The sequence below is a fragment of the Megascapheus bottae genome, chromosome 7, assembly GCF_031878675.1.
Source record: "Megascapheus bottae isolate mThoBot1 chromosome 7, mThoBot2.hap1, whole genome shotgun sequence".
NCBI classification, from domain to species: domain Eukaryota; kingdom Metazoa; phylum Chordata; class Mammalia; order Rodentia; family Geomyidae; genus Megascapheus; species Megascapheus bottae.
In genome coordinates this window covers 955,385-972,089 of record NC_143515.1, presented here as the reverse complement: position 1 = coordinate 972,089, position 16,705 = coordinate 955,385, and the positions used below count along the sequence as shown (strand labels likewise).

General features: G+C 46.0%; 1 protein-coding gene across 2 annotated transcripts in view; it reads right to left on the bottom strand.

The window, feature by feature from the left end:
• Positions 1–6,694: 6,694 nt before the first annotated feature.
• The window catches only part of Edar (ectodysplasin A receptor), a 28,602-nt gene continuing 18,591 nt past the window's right edge, over positions 6,695–16,705 (bottom strand). For both annotated transcript variants that reach the window (XM_090336069.1, XM_090336070.1), the window contains exons 9-11: positions 12,617–12,776; positions 11,392–11,452; positions 6,695–7,017 (exon numbers count right to left, since the gene is read on the bottom strand). In XM_090336069.1, the coding sequence (XP_090192195.1) occupies positions 6,695–7,017; positions 11,392–11,452; positions 12,617–12,776 (544 nt within the window). The remainder of the gene's footprint in view (positions 7,018–11,391; positions 11,453–12,616; positions 12,777–16,705) is intronic.

The following is a 16,705-nucleotide window of genomic DNA, read 5'->3' as shown; positions in this document are numbered from 1 at the left end:
ATAAAATGATCAATTCTTTTAAACAGTGGCAGCAAGTACTTTGCAGGTAAATTAAAATTTTAATATGAAAATATTTAAAGTTATACAAACTATCCTGAAAGGTAGGAAATACGTAAAGTCATATTTTACAGAGCAGTAATCCAATAGCAAAAGATTGTCAGAGAAAGTAAGGAAGAGTAAAAGTCATCCCTAAGTATTAAAGAGATTATGAACAAATCAAGGTGGACTGCATATAAGGAGAGCCTTAAATCAAGTCGAAGGGATAACATGCAGCCTGCTGATACAAGAGTTTCTGCTGGGAAAATGCATTGTACTGTATTGATGGAGCAAAGGAGTAAAGCTATGTTCTCATTCAGTGCCTGGAGATAAATGTATTCCTGATAATGGTATTCCACTGTGTTTAAGGAACCAGGACAATAATGAGTTTACCGTGAAACACTAGAGATAGGCCTAGTAAGGTTAGGAATAAAATGAGGGGTCACTATTTTTGTATGGTATAATATATTTAAGGAGCCATAATGTGTTGGGAAGGAGCAAATGATTGTTGATTCAATTACCTAGAAAATTGTTGGGTTATTATCAACTTTAGTACGATAATATGCTACAAAATAACTGTAGAAAATGAAGTTATCATTTTAGCCATGGTGAACTAGGAATCTATATCTATCGATCCATCAATCTATCAATCTACCTATCTATCTTTTTTTTTTTGCCAGTCATGGATCTTGAACTCAGGTCCTGGGCACTATCCTTAAGCTTTTTCAAGTGCTCCAACACTTGAGCCACAGCACCACTTCTGGCTTTTTCTGTGTATGTGGTACTGAGGAATTGAATCCAGGGCTTCATGCATGGTAGGCAAGCACTATACCACTAGGTCATACTCCTAGCCCCTAGGAATCAATATTTTACTGTAATATTTATCAAACGAATCAAACCTAAGATACTTCCGGAATCTAAGTGAAAGACTGAAACGTCCAGCATTTAACTGAAAGACAGTCAACAATTTTCTGTTCTCTGTTGCCATTATAATACTTTGGAGACAGGACACTTGATAAAGAAAGGGAGCTTATTTGACTCGTGCCGGGGGCTGGGAAGTTGAGTGGTGCTAGCATTTGCTCAGCATCCGGGCAGTGTCTCCTTGCAGATGAAGGCTGATAGGGGGAGACTTGGCAAGTATGCTAAGACTTCTCTTCTCAGGAAGTCACTAAAAGGAGGGCCACCCACCCCTGTGGCCTCACCTTTCTTACTGCTTCCTCAAGACTGTGCCTCCAAAGACTGTTGACATCCAACTTTAGGCGTTAAGTTTCCAGCACACAAGCCATAGCAGGACCTAGCAGCTTATATCCTTGTCCCTTGTGGCTTCTGTGGAGCTCATGTCTCTCTTATAAATTGGCCCCATGATTTCCAACTTGAGTACGTTATCTGCTTCCTGGTTGGCCAGTGTCCCTCCAGACAGTGAAAATGTCAGTTCCTAGTGCTCGGCAATACCTGATAGGCCTGATTGTGAGTGTCAAGGAAGATAATGGACACTTGGGAAATTTAAATGAATTGTCCGAATGCAGGGTAGCTCACGTAGAACGTGCCTATAAATCGACAAGTGAACACACTGGATGGTAAAAAAAAAAGAATGTATTTGGATATGATAAACTATACAAGACGGTAGACATTCACACAGTGAGACCAAAGGAAGATATTCTTGGGAGAGGATCACAAAGGCTTAATCGCTATGTACATGTGATCGTGTAAAATGATGCATATCAAAATGAAGTCCCAGAGATGGAAGCAAGTGGTTTTTTGTTAGTTTTTTCCACCCCCTCACTTTTTTTTCCCCCTGTACCTTTTGTTTTGCATGTAAGTTTTATCTGTTTGGAGAGGGCAGGGATATGGTGGGACAAAGGATAAACAAATGTTGGAAAGGATCTGAGCAACTTGTTGTGGGGGGGGGAAGCCCCCGCGGGCTGGTCGGGAGGGAAAAACAGGGAGAAAAGGAGAGCAGGGAGACACTGTTCAAAAAGAAGTGTACTCACTGGGCCGGGAGTTTGGCCTAGTGGTTAAAGTGCTTGCCTAGCAAGCATGAAGACCTGGGTTCGATTTCTCAGTACCACATACATAGAAAAAAGCCAGAAGTGGTGCTGAGGCTCCAGTGGTAGAGCTCTAGCCTTGAGAAAGTCCAAGGACAGGGCTCAGGCCCTGAACTCGAGCCCAGGACTGGCAAAAAAAAAAAAGAAGACGTGTACTCACTACCTGACTTCTGTGAATGTAACTGTACATCACCTTTGCTCTTAACACTAAAAGGTGCAAGTAGCAATGCCCTCACAACGGGCAGCCTACCCCAACTGGAATGAGGACCTGCCTTGGGGAGAGTGAAGGACCTTGGTGACATGAGGCACAGCCTGGTTCCACTCTGAACAGTTGTGTGAAAGCAAAGCAAGAAAGTACATCCTAGTGGAGACGAGAGTGGGTTTTTCTTTGCATTTTTGTTTCTCTGTGATTGTGATGGCCTGCTTCAACTAGGGCCCCTGAGATAAGCCCATAAGGTCAAGGCCAGCCATACAAAGCGACTGTCTTGGCAGAGGAGCAACGCAAGCATGCTGTGGCTGTGGCTGTCCAGACAAGTCCCCTGTCAGCTAGCTAGTGTTTGTCCTACTGGAAAGAACTTGCTGGAAGCTGCCATTTTTGCATCTTCAAACTGAGAAGGGCCACTTGTGTTCTCTCTCCAAGGACAGGCATGCCACCACTGGGCGGGGTGCCTGCCTGCTGTCCTGACTGCTGGAATTTCCCTGTGTGCAAAATGAGCGTAGTGATGAAGTTCTTTTGCAAGAGTCTCTGCAGAGTATTGCCAATACAAACCTCCCAGGGCTGTGCTGGCAAGGGAGTCTGGAGAGAAGAGCATCCCTCCAGTCACTCCTTGCTCCGGGCCAGCAGTACGGGGCTACTGAGGGTGAATTTGTGTGTGGACAAATGACGTGTCAAGGGGCATGTTGTCTTGACATAGACTATGAAGCATTACTCCAGCACCACGGTTCATAGATAAACCCAGTCCCCATGCTGGGGGAGGACAGGTTTGATGTGAAGTCCTCCTCTAGGTTGCCTTGTGAATAAACTCTTCCTCTCAAAAGAAACACCAGTTCCTGCATAACTCATGCTTCAGTGATTACCATCTGCAGGCATGTGACATGGGCCTAGTACCAAGGTCACCTTGCCCTCTAAGGCACCTCTTCTCTACTGCTGTCTACTTCAGGGGCTCCTGACCCTGGGCTGCATGTGTATCTCTGAACCCTGGCCACAAATTGGGACCTAAAATAGGTAGGTCAAGCAAGAAATGAGACCATATCTTAAAAATGACCAGTGAAAACCAAGGCCAGAGGCATGAATCATGGGATTGTTTGAGCCTCCCAAATGTGAAGGCCTTAATTCAAATTCCCAGCACACGGCCCACGAATTTCAAAGACCAAAAATTTTTAATTTCGGCACTGATTAATGCAGATATTCTTAGTCTTCTGGTATAGTCAGCAATTGTCCTATGATCTGCCGAGTGTTTTCCTGCCCTTAATTTTGTGAAAATCTGCCTTCTGAAATGCTAAATGGTGCCATAAAAACAAAGCAAAAAGTGAATGTGCTTAATTGAAGTTAAAAAGTGGAAAAGTTTTAGATTTGTTGAAAGGTAGCACAAGTTGGGCCATTTAGGAGAATAATGAATCAAGTACCCACACAATACAGGACTAAGTTCTGTATCCTGAGCATGCGTGGTTTGCCCTCAGTGATGGTCTCCCTAGAACCATTCACACAGAAAAACCGGGGGTGTGCTTGCTTTTGCGGAATAAATGGCTCAGGTTACAATTTCTCAGGCATTTCCTTTCTGAGTGACTGCAACTTTTCAGCCTTATCATACCCAGTACAGCAATCAGCAGCTTCTCTACCCAACACCACCTCCAAACACAAAGAGTCGGCAAGACACCAGTCTGTAGATCTCTTTTTTATTATTATTAGCATGTCTGCTGAGGATATAAAATATAATAAGTTATATATACAGTGTTAGATAAAAAATACCCACAATTAAGACTTCACTGGCTAAGGGCCACACACAGCCTGGCGGGGGTGACAAAGGGGTCTTACTGAATTAAGCATTACAAAATAAAGACTGTCTCCAAACAAAATGCAGGCACAGTGTCCCGGCTTTGGTCAAGGAAAATCATGATGGCCCCATTGATTTCAAGTTCCATTAACACAGGCAAAAGCTCATTTCCACATAAGTAAATGCTAAGGGAAGGTGTAACTGTACAAGGATTAGTTCTCACAGAAAGTCAGGAAGTGAATGGAACAGACTCTGATGTGGGCTTCCTTCTGGCTCTGAGATCTAATCGGGTAGAATAAAGTCAATTCCTTATCGGCTGAGCACAGCTGTCCTTCCCAGAAAGAGGTGCAAACTGTTTTCCTGGACCTGTTCATTCATCACATGTGGCCTTTCCAATCTAAGTAAGAGCAAATCTTCACTGAGGCTCAGGCCTGTAATGCCAGTTACTCAGAAGGCTGAAATAGGAGGACTGCAATTCAAAGTCAGCCTGGAAAAGTTTATGAGGCACTTATCTTCAAACAGCCAGGGAGAAATCTGGAAGTGGAAGTGTGACTCAAGTGGTAGAGCACCAACCTCGAGCAAAAAGACAAGAGTTTGAGGCCCTGTGTTCAAGCCCCAGAACCAGTGCACGCACGCGTGCGCGCGCGCGCGCACACACACACACACACACACACACACACACACAGAGGGGAGACAGTCATCATTTCTACCAGGAGAAAAGGGCATTCTGAGAGAAACTGAGAAGATAATTAAGCCCCAACTCAGGGTATTTAGTTTGTAAGAGGTACCAGATAGGTTCTGGAAAAACAGCAGCAAATAGACACAATGAATGATGGCATTAAACATTCAGGCCTACGTATGGTCCTCTCACAGTACACGTTACATTCAGTGGTGGGAACTGGCTTGTTGGCTTTCAACCTGGAACTACTTCTCCTCCCCAAAGCATTCAGTCATGTGGCTTATATTTTAAAATTATCATTTTTACTTTGCACCAGTAGCTCAACACTTGTAATCCTAGATTGTAGTTTGAAGCTAACGGGGGCAGGAAAGTCTGAAAGACTCATCTCCAATTAATGCCAGAAGTGGAAGTATGGCTCAAGTGATGGAGCACTAGCCTTGAGCAAACAAAGCTAAAGGACAGCATTTAGGCCCTGAGTTCAAGCCCCACTGACTGATATGGAGAAACAAAACAAAAACAAATACACAAAACAGCAAACTAAAGACAGCACTTTCTAAGTCAGAGGCTCTGTGGTACTTCAGGAACCATCCCAGGCCAGCCTGTGCAGAGGTAGTGCAGCACACAGCTCGGCATTCATGCCTCCGGGCGTTCACTGCCTCCCTGGTTCCCTGCTCCCTGGCTCTTGGTAGTTACAAGAATGATGAGAGGCATGCCGGCTTGCTCAGTTGATAAATAGTATAGCACACAATGGCCAGCTCTGATTTTTTCTGACGTGTTTTCACATTTTGTGTGACAGCCTGCACTGAGTTCATTCATGGAAACTTCCAAGGCCCAGCCTTCGCTGCGGCTCCGCTTTCTTCTTGCTCAGTAAGATTTCAGCCTTACTTCCCTGATTACAGACACAAGATAAACCTCTGATTTCTAGAAGTGAAACTTGGGCTAACAAAGGAAAAGAAAGTAGCCCAGTGGTGACCAGTCAGGGCCCAGGACAGAGGGCTTTGCCCTGCCCTGGCCCCAAGGCTCCACAATTCCTGATTGGCTCTGAAGCCGGCATGGGAGACTCCCAACCCCTGAGCCTCACGCACACATGTCAGTCATTCTTGAAACCTAGACAGCCAATAGGGCTGAACGTGTGGGTCATCTTCATTTCCCTCCCTAAGTGGAGCTGACCACACACATCTGCTTAAAATAAAAACAGTTTAACACACTAATTTAACCTGCTGGGTCCTTGAGCTTAGCTGCTCCTGGAGGTGAGCTCTGCCTTGGACAAGTGTGGGAGAGCATGTAACCCAGACCTCAGATCAGGGAGACACACAGCATGTCAATAGAATTGGCATGTGTGCCCGGATGGACAGACACCTTACATGTTGGTTTCAGAGCAGAACACAGATGGCAAGCATCCACCATTGACTGGGAATGACCTCAAGAGCAGCTCCAGTGAGCACAAGACGACCATGGGAGGTGATGGCACCCAGAGGAGGGAGCTGCGACCTGTACTCACTGCCTCAGAACGTTCGAGAGAGTTCCTTCCCAAGGATCTCCAGCTCCGTCACCCGTGGGAACTTTGATTACGTTTTCTTGGCCCTTCCTTTCAGCTCCTGATGGAATAGTCTACCCCACACCTCTGTCTTCTACTATTAGGACCACTTCCTCCCTGAGGCCATCCACGAGATCGCATGCATGCATCAGGTGTCTTGAATGAATTCATGGTGGCCTGCTAGGCTGGCTAGAGTAGTGAATCAACATTCATTCTTCCCGGCAGGGAGTGGGTAAGATCCCAGCTTTCCATCAGTGTCTGCTCCTTGGAGCAGCCTGAGGCACGTGTGACCCATCAGAAAGCAAAACCCTTGAGTTCTGAAAGTCTGATGGCAGCACAGCCCAGTCGTACAGGCCTGGCTCTTCTCCAGCTCTTCTCAGGGAGGGCAGTCCGAGGCCCCCCCTCACGATGCAGCTGGGGGTGGGGACACGGGGGGCACAGCCCCGGCCCACTCCAGGATGTCTGCACACAGTGACTCCACCGCATCCAGCCGCTCGATCTGCACCAGCTTTGTGAGCAGCTCAGGGATGCTGTAGCCCGCCGTGCTGATGCGGTCAAAGAGCTGCATGCCATCCGTCATGCCCCCGATCTCATCCCTCTTCAGCCCGAAGCTCTCGGCCAAGTGGCGCCAGGTTTTCACAATAGCCTTCTCTGAGTTGTATGTGGAGCTGAGCATGCGGCTCGTCTTCTCCAGGCAGTCGAAGGGCAGCTCTGTGGGGCTGAGACCTAGGGGACGACATTTACAGTCCCACATCACAAATGGCAGCCATTGGGAGTTCAATGCGTAAAAACTAAATTCAAAAACGTTTACATGAGAACACAAGTTCTATGCTGTTCCAGAAAATGAAAAAAGAAGAAATAGTTACCAACTTTCTACCTGAACTAGGCCAAGATAATAAATATAAAACTATAAACATATGTGTATATACATATACGTGTGTGTGTATATATATATATATATATATATATATATATGTTTGGGGAACTCAGGGACTCCTCCTGCTCTGGCTTTGCTTTCCCAATTACAGCGGATGCTTTACCACTTAACTTTCTTTCCAACACTTCGCTGGTTAATTGGAAACAAGAGTCTCTTGAATTTGTTTGCTCAGAGTTGGCTTTGAGACACAATCCTCAGATTTTAGCCTCCTGAATAGCTGTGATTATAGGGGTGGTGTACTACTTATAATAGAAAAAAGCCCCGGGGGCTGAGAGATTGGCCTAGTGGTAGAGTGCTTGCCTAGCATGCACGAATACCTGAGTTTGATTCCTCAGTACCACATACATAGAAAAAAGCCAGAAGTGGTGCTGAGGCTCAAGTGGTAGAGCTCTGGCCTTGAGAAAGTCCAAGGAAAGTGCTCAGGCCCTGAGCTCAAGCTCAAGGACTGGCAAAAATAAATAAATAAATAAATAAATAAATAAATAAATAAATAAATGAAGAAGAAGAAGTAGAAAAAGAAAAAGAAGAAGGAAAGAAAGAAAGAAAGAAACCCAGGGAGAGTTCAAGGCTGAGTTTAATCCCCTGTAAGGTACAGAAAGAAAGAAAGAAAGAAAGAAAGAAAGAAAGAAAGAAAGAAAGAAAGAAAGAAAGAAAGGAAGAAAGGAAGAAAGGAAGAAAGAAAGGAAGAAAGAAAGGAAGAAAGAAAGGAAGAAAGAAAGAAAGAAAGAAAGGAAGGAAGGAAGAGGAAGGAAGGAAGGAAAAGGAAGGAAGGAAGAAAGAGGAAAGAGGAGGAGAGAAGGAAAAAGCAAAAAGAAAAATTAGTAGTCACATCAAATGCAGGTGAGGATATGGAGAAACTGAACTATTCATACATTACTAGTGGGAATATAATATGGTGTGGCTACTTTGGAACAATTTGGCTATTACACACACACACACACACACACACACACACACACACACACACACCCCTTTCATGCAATCCCACAATTGCACTGAGCATTTTCCCCAGAGAAACAATGATCTGTGTTCACATAGAAACATGTTCTGAAATGTTTATAGCACTTTTGTTCACATGGACCCTAGCTGGAAACAACCCAGTTGTCCATCAATAAAGGAAGGGTTAACAACCCTGGCCTGTTCCTACCAGGGAACACTGCTCAGAAACAGAAAGGAATGAACTCCTGACACACGCAACAACCTGGAGAATCTCCAGTGATTATGATTTACGAGGAAAACCAAAGCCACGAGGCTACATGCTGTATGATTACATTTTTTCCTTCCTCTCCTCCTTCCCTCTTTCCCTCTCTCTCCCTCCCTTCCTTCCTCTCTTCCTCCCTCTTTCCCCTCCCCCCTCTCTCTTTCCTTCTTCCTATCTTTAATGCTGGTACTGGGGCTTGAACTCAGAGCCTCAAGTTCTCACTTGGTGTTCTCACGCAAGGCTGGTGCTCTACCACTTCAGGCATACCTACCTCCACTTCCAGCTGTTTGCTGGATAATTGGAGGTAAGAATCTCAATGACTTTTCTGCCCGGGTTGGCTTTGAATTGCGATCCTCAGATCTCGTTTCCTGAGTAGCTGGTTACAGGTGGAAGCCACCAGCACTCAGCTCTGGTTTCACTTTTATAACATTCTTGAAAATTTGGGGAGCAGATTTGTGGCTGCCAGGGTCTAAGTGAGCAAAATAATGTAGCTATAAGGGGGTAGTAGGAAGGTCCCCTGTAGTCATAGAAAGGTCTCCACCTTTTCTTTTTTCTTTTTGCCAGTCCTGGGGCTTGAACTCAGGGCCTGGGCACTACCCTTGAGTTTTCACAAGGCTAATGCTCTACCATTTGAGCCACAGAACCACTTCTGGCTTTTTTCTATGTATGTGGTACCAAGGAATGGAACCAAGGGCTTAGTGAATGCTAGGCAAGCACTCTATCACTAGGCCACACTCCCAGTTCCCTGGTTGTGACTTTTATGTATGGTTTTACATGACATTCTCCTAAGGGCCTGGATAATGACCACACAAGGTCCCATTGTGTTACTTTTTATCATTGTATGGTAAAACTGATCCAAACGTAGCCAGGTTTCAGTGGTTTACGTCTGTTATGCTAGCTACTTACACAGGAGGCTGAAATATGGGGAATCTTGGTTCAAAGCCAACCTGGACAGACTCCTATCTCCAATTAACCAGCACAATGGCAGATTGGAGGCATAGCTCAAATGGTAGAGCACCAGCTGTGAGCAAGAAAGCTGAGCAAGAGCCTAAGGGCCTGAGTTCAAACCCTTGCATTGGCACACGCATACAAAAAAGAATGATCTCACAATACAAAAAAAAAAAACAACCTTAAAAAACTCCAAAGGATTAAGAGATGTCAATGTATGTGGATGTCTAGGGCTCGCTCTCTTCAATAACGTTAGGTCCTTCAGGGGGATGGATTGGGTTGGGTAGACAGGTAGTTTTGGGATCTCTAGGGAAGATCTTACTAGCTGATTCTGAGACCCTTAGCCAAGGCTGTGCTGGGATCGCGTTGGTGTATTCAGATGCCCTTGCCAGGGGTGGGTCAAGGCACAGGACTTCATGCTTTCACCCTTCCAGGATTCTCTGTCCTCAGAGTTCCTAAAACTAATTTTAATATCGCTGCCCTAAAGGTATGGACTCTAGAAGCCAAGGCATTCTCGGGAACACAGAAGAGCTTTTGGAGTGCTGGAATGCAAGCCTCGGACCAACCTTCACTGGGCAGACAATAGCCCCTACCATGCCAGGCTTGATCAGGCAGGCTGACCAGGCAGGTATTTATGGAGTGGCGCCAAACTTCAGCTGGCAATCAAGAAGACATTTTTTTTGGCCCTGAAACTCATGCTCAGCGGTTTTGTTCTGGCCAACAGAGCACTCAACCAGCCTGCTCAGGCTTGGTGGACTGCACCCAGCCCACGTGGGCCAGGGGTGGTGGAATGTGTACCTGGATTCATCCCTCCAGCGTGGCCAGACTGGGGAATGTGTGGAGGAATGCCAGGAAGCAGAAGCAGGAAAATCCTTACCTCAGCAATGAGGAGTTTAGCTTCAAGGTGAATAGAAGGTAATTTAGGGACTGGCTTTTGTAGCAATTGGGATATCTGTGGATTAGGATTTCAGAAGGAAAGGTTTATCTTCCTAATCCTGTCGCTTCTTACCTGCCTCTACCAGATACATCTTGGTTTTCTGTGAGGGAATCTGACTTTGCTGCTCAGGTGGCAACTTTTCAAGGAGGTAGGATATCTGGTTAAGACTAGTTGGTATAAGCTGTGAGGCTCAGGACTGGAAGGAGGGACTGCTCGACAGAGCCATGTGCTCTACGATGGCCTTTCGTCTATGACAGGGTGAAAATACAACAGTGGTCTCCTAAGATAACCTTGCCAGGGGACAGTATAGCCATCCTGGCTTGTGCAACTGCACTAAAATGTTCACATACAAACAAATCACTTAACTTGAATGGAGGCATGGCTCAAGTGCTAGAGCACCTGCTTATCAAGTACAAAGCCCTGAGTTCAAAACCTAGTACTACAAGAAAAAGAAAAAAAAACCCACAAAAGTTGCCTAACTGCAATTTTGTCAGGACACATTTCCATTATTGATTGGCATTGATTATACTGGATTGATGTCAGGTATTTGCCATCAGACATTACCCATTCCAGGGATACCGGCGCTGATATTATGTGGTTCCTGACCTCACTTGACCCTGTCATCTCCTGTCCTGCAAGGGAAAGGGCAGCTAGAACACCATGAGAGGTGCCTCAGTTAGCTATTGCAGTCAAATTCCCTTTACTTCCAGAGTGGAAGTAGAGTCAGGCTGCAGTTCTTTTTTTTTTTTTTTGCCAGTCCTGGGCTTGAACTCAGGGCCTGAGCACTGTCCTTGGATTTTTCTCAAGGCTAGAGCTCTACCACTTGAGCCTCAGCACCACTTCTGGCTTTTTCCAAGTATGTGGTACCAAGGAATCGAACCCGGGTCTTCGTGCATGCTAGGCGAGCACTCTGCCACTAGGCCAAACTCCCGGCCCCTCAGGCTGCAGCTCTGAGGGACAGGTGTTGTGGGCTGGTTCCCTCCAGGCCCCACACAGGACTGTCCTTCCAGGGCTGACATCCAGCAAGCCCGAGGGAGCTGCCAGGAAGTGGACCCTCAGAGGCTCTGCCATGCTCACCTTCAACAACACCACACACATTGGCATACACATCCAGTATCTTCTTCCTTCGGCTCTGGATCTAGAAAACAGCAAGTGTCAAAGGAAGGTTAATCTTCAGGACGGGAGAATGGCAGTAGGTATTCAGATGGTTTCATGCAGGACTGTCAGCTACATGCTTTTCCCTGATAGCTCCAGGATGCTTCTGGAGGGCCTCGGGAAAAGCAGCCCGAGGCCCCAGGGGAAAGTGGTTCCTTCATGCAATCATCCTTGATGCACACTAGAGCTGCTCCTGGGACTCAGCTGCACACTGAGACCACATCTGGCAGGAAGGTGGTAGAGATCTCAGTTGACTGGCAAGTCAGTTAGCACATCCAGGGGTTTCTCTCCTCCTAGGGCCAGACAGCTTTCTACAAAGACTGATGCTGAGAGGCCTTGGGTGAAAAGTCCCATGGGAGAGTGAACACACCCCAGAGCCTGTGTTCACATCAGGGGTCACAGACACTGCAGGGTGGCCTGCTCTGGACAATTTGTGCATGCGAGCTTATTTCTATATAAATGATACATACAGAAATGTGTGTGTGCGTGTGTGTGGTGTGCATATATAAAAGTATTCCGTGATTTGGGGACTGGTCTCAGAAGCATGAGTGTATCAAAATCTGCAGCTGCTTCAGTTCTTTGTATAAAATGGTTCAGGAGCTCCATAAAGGCTGCACCTGCTCTCTCCATTGTACTTCAACTCATCTCCAGATTACTTCTAATATCTAATACAATGTAAATGCTCTCTTGTTATAACACTTTACTCGGTCAGAAAATAATGACAAGAAGAAAAGTGTGTATTCAGTATAAATTCAATTTTTTTGGTGATTATTTTCTCTTCATGGCTGGTTGAATCCCTGGATTTGGAACCTACAGGTCACGTCTATGTTTATACTTAGAAAGTTGATTGGATATCTACCAGTATGTTTCCAAGGGTTTCTTGTTTCATTATTCTATCGCATTTCAAGGAATTCTAACTTCTTCCTTTTTGCTTATGAGCTTCCCAACTCTTCTATAAAGTATGCAATATGAGTCTTTTTTTTCCCTTTTCATCTGTCACTGTGTCCAGTCTCCTAGCAGCGGTTCCTGGGAGAAGTGTCCTGTCTTACAGCAGCTCATTCAACACAGGGGTCTTGTGTGGGGCAGGGAGTCACTGCAGGGGTACTCTGTGGGTCTTGATACAGTGCCATGGGCACAAGGGCCTCACCCCAGCTGATTTGTTGCTGGTGGCTGACTTCTCCCTGGCCAGGTGAACAAGTGACAGCAGACACAGCTCTGGGGACCCTTGTTTATCAGGGGCCGGCTCCTCATCGCTGTCCACGCTGCGGCTCAGCAGCTGCTCATTTTCAGAGGAGGCATCGTTCTCACTGAAGAAACACAAGGAATACTTGTTAGTGGGGGCCCTGACTAGTTCTCCCAGGGGTGAGCTTGTCGGCCAGGCACACACAGTGGTGGACAGTGACTTGTTTGTCAAGAGTTTCCTGTGCCCCTTGAAAGATCTAGGCACGAGGACCTGACATATCCTTGTGCCTTGCTCTTTTCCATATAAGCAGCTCTGGTATGGGTGTGGCTGGGGTGACTGCAGGTCTGGGGTTCACAAGGTACATGGGAACCTGGAGAAGTTCAGGCTGCCACTGAGGACGACGTGGGTGAATCTCTTCCACCGTGTGACATGTAGAGGATGCGTAGAATGGAATGCTTGAGATTCCCGTATTTAGACTTAGTAAGTAGACCAATCTCATATCTTCTTGCAAGGTAATATGTCTGGATCTGTGCAGGGTTTTGTTTTTGTGTTTTGTCAGTCGTGGGGCTTGAACTCTGGTCTGGGCACTGTCCCTGAGCAATTCAGCTCAAGGCTATGGCTCTACCCCCTTGAGCCTCAGCGCCACTTCCGGTTTCCTGGTGGTGAATTGGAGATATAATCTCAAGGACTTTGGTGCCAGGCTGCCTTTGAACCATGATCCTCAGATCTCAGCCTGTGCAGATTTTTTAAAATGAAAGAAAATGAACTAAGCAGAGCCTTGTGCCTGGGACATGCTTTCTGGACTAGGGGCTGGCTGAGGCTCTGGAAGGCGGGCAGGGCGGGCAGTCACACAGTCTGGGGAACAGGGTGGGCAGTCTGGGCTCCTATCACAGCACTGCTCACTGCCCTAGCCACAACAGGACCGGTGCTGGCTGGCCCCGACCTCTGTGGCGTAGAGCCTGAATTCGTAAACCATTCCAAATATACAAAAAAAACAACATTCTTTTTTGTAAGCATTCTGCTTACTTCCTGTGGTTTGGCTAAATACCTTAAAAGAAAGGGATTATATTTGCCAGTTACCAAGTTACAGCCATGAAGATCTTAGGTAAATAGTCAGGATAATACAAAGACAATGAAGTCCCACTGAAATCCCCAGCAGAGATACGTCCTCCCTGGGCTTCAGGGCCTCACAACTGAGTCTGCTAGCCCATCCCTAGGCCTCACCTGCCACAGGCTGGGGAAGAGCACACTGTCCCCACACACCTGTGTCCCCAAGACCCGAAGGCCATGTATGCAAAGAAATTATCAGGCCTGGCTTAGCACCAGTGGCTCACACTCAAGAGGCAGAGATTTGACATCATGGTTCCCAATCAGCCAGGGAAGACTAGTCCGTGAACTTCTCCAAAAAGTCTGAAGAAAGAAGGAAGAAAGTAAAGAAGGAAGGAAGGAAGGAAAGAAAAAAGAAAGGAAGGAAGAAAGAAAGGGAAAGGAAAGGAAGGAAAAAGAACTCAGGCTCTGATGTCTTTAATGCTTCTATGTCAGGTTAAATTTTTTTTCCTCCAAAGATATTTATTTATTTATTTTGCCAGTTCTGGGCTTGAGCACTGTCCTTGGACTTTCTCAAGGCTCTACCACTTGAGCCTCAGCACGACTTCCGGCTTTTTTCTAGCACGTGGTACCGAGGAATTGAACCCCGGTCTTCATGCATGCTAGGCAAGCACTCTACCACTAGGCCAAACTCCTGGCCCCCAAAGATTTATTTATTTATTTTTGTAGTGATATTTTTTAACATCATATTTCAAATGACATGTTTAACTAACAAGTATTCAAGAAGGGAATCTCTGTATACAATCACTGGCACTTAGTTTTTAGAACATAATCAAAGTTAGGGTAAGGGTTTGTATGTCATAGATACATATTAAACTAAGTAATAAAGCATCATGTCTATAGAGTCATAGGTTTTTATGTCTATGTAGTTGTGTTTATCTCCAATACCATGTCCATAGCATTGGGTATATAAATACTGAATCCTTGCTCTTGTACTGTTTGGATCTAATAGCCACATATTAAGGATACCATGCACCTTTTGTTCCTTAGGTCTTGACTTGTCTCACTCAGCATGATTCGCTCTAGATTCATCCACGTCCCTGCAAATGCCATTATTTTATCTTGTCTGTTGGCTATGTAGAATTCCATTGTGTATAAATACCACATTTTATGTATCCATTCATCTGCAGTAGGGCATCTGGATTGTTTCCATCGCCTGGCTATTGTGAATAGTGCAGAGATGAACATAGCTGAGCAGGTGTCTTTATAATATGCTGGGTTATGCTGTTCAGGATAGATGCCCAGAAGTGGTATGGAGGGATCATAGGGAAGGTCTGTTTTCAGTTCTTTAAGAAACCTCACATTGCTTTCCAGAGTGGCTGAATTAGTTTACAATCCCACAAGCAGTGCAGTAGGGTTCTTTTTTATCCACAACCCCGCCAGCATCTGTCATTGTCTGAAGGTTTAATTTTTAATTATTAATGTACAAAGTTAGTATTAATTTTCTCTAAGCATTGTCTTGCAAATTTCCACTATTCTTAGGTGAAACTTAAGCCATGAGGCGTACTCCAACACTTTGCTCTAATTTTTCTAGTTTTATAATTTAAGGATGCTGGGAAAAGAGAGCTGAGCCAGAATTGGATTATATTGACTAATGACTGGAGAAACAGATTTTTGTTGGTTTTTTGGTGTGTGTGTGTGTGTGTGTGTGTGTGTGTGTGTGTGTGCGTATACGTGTGTGGGGGGTCTGTTTGGCTGCTACTCAGGTTTGAACTCAGGACCTAGGTGCTATCTCTTTGATTTTGCTGCTCAAAACTGGTACTCTCCCTCTTATGCCACATCTCCACTTCTGGTTTATGGCTGGTTAATTGGAGATAAGTGCCCCAGAGACTGGTTAAGCTGGCTTCCAACCATGATCCTCAGACCAGCTTAGCTGGCTTAACACACACACTACTTTTCTTGCCTAGTATTGTTGTGGTTTCAGTTTGCCTACCGGTTCTGGTGTGGGGAGAGTTGAGATATGCTAGGACTTTCCACGTGAGAATGTACTAGATTCGGTTCTCAATGCCACAGCACTGGAGAGGCACTTAACTTCATTATTGCTAAGTAGAAAAGGCTTCGCAAGAGTCCTTGCAGTACTGAGTCAGAACTCCAGGTTAGGATTACAAGAGGTTTAATGCCTTGACTCCTGTGCTTGGCTCAGCAATGTCTCTGCCCACTGCAAAAGGAAGTGTTGGGTAGATGGTGTCCTTTCCCTGGCAGGGCTGGTAGGGAGGGATCCCACTGTGACTTGCTGGGACTGAAGCCCTGGGATTGATTTTTGGGACTTACACGGGACCTAGTCCAAATAACCAGCCAGTGTAGAGAATGAGGATTTTCTTCCTCCCTCATTATTATTATTATTTTTTAAGGCAGGGCTGACCCCACAGCTCCACGTGTGATGACTATGATGAATGTCACAGGTGAAGCCTCTTCCCCTGGACACTTATTGCACTCAGGTTCAATGCATCGTACGGAGAGCTGGATTCCGACCCCAGCTCGCTGACAACTTTCAAACGTTGGAAGCAGGCTTGGTATCAACATGTGCTGCTCGTGGTCCACAGCAGAAGGACACGTTGACAGAGTGGGCACAGCACCTGGCAGGCAATGAGCCCTAAATACTCCATAGCTGTCATCACCATCGTTATCACCCACACAGTGGCAATGCCAGTTCTGGTGCTCTTGAGCATTGCTGGCAACTGGAACCTAAGCCAGGGTTTAATTTCTGTCCTTGGCTTCACCTACATGGCTTCCCACAGCATGGAGAAAGGGAGCAAAGGCAAAGGCCCACAGCATTTGGGAGGTCACAGAGGCAGGGCCTGAGTGGGAGCAGCAGGCATACCTGCTCCACATGTACCTGCTGGCTCACCCGAGTGCACCCCTCTGTCCAGGAGAGTCGGCCAGAGAGTACCCCTCTGCGCCAGCGCCACATCGGAGCTCCACACGGAAGCCCAGGCTAAAGGTTCA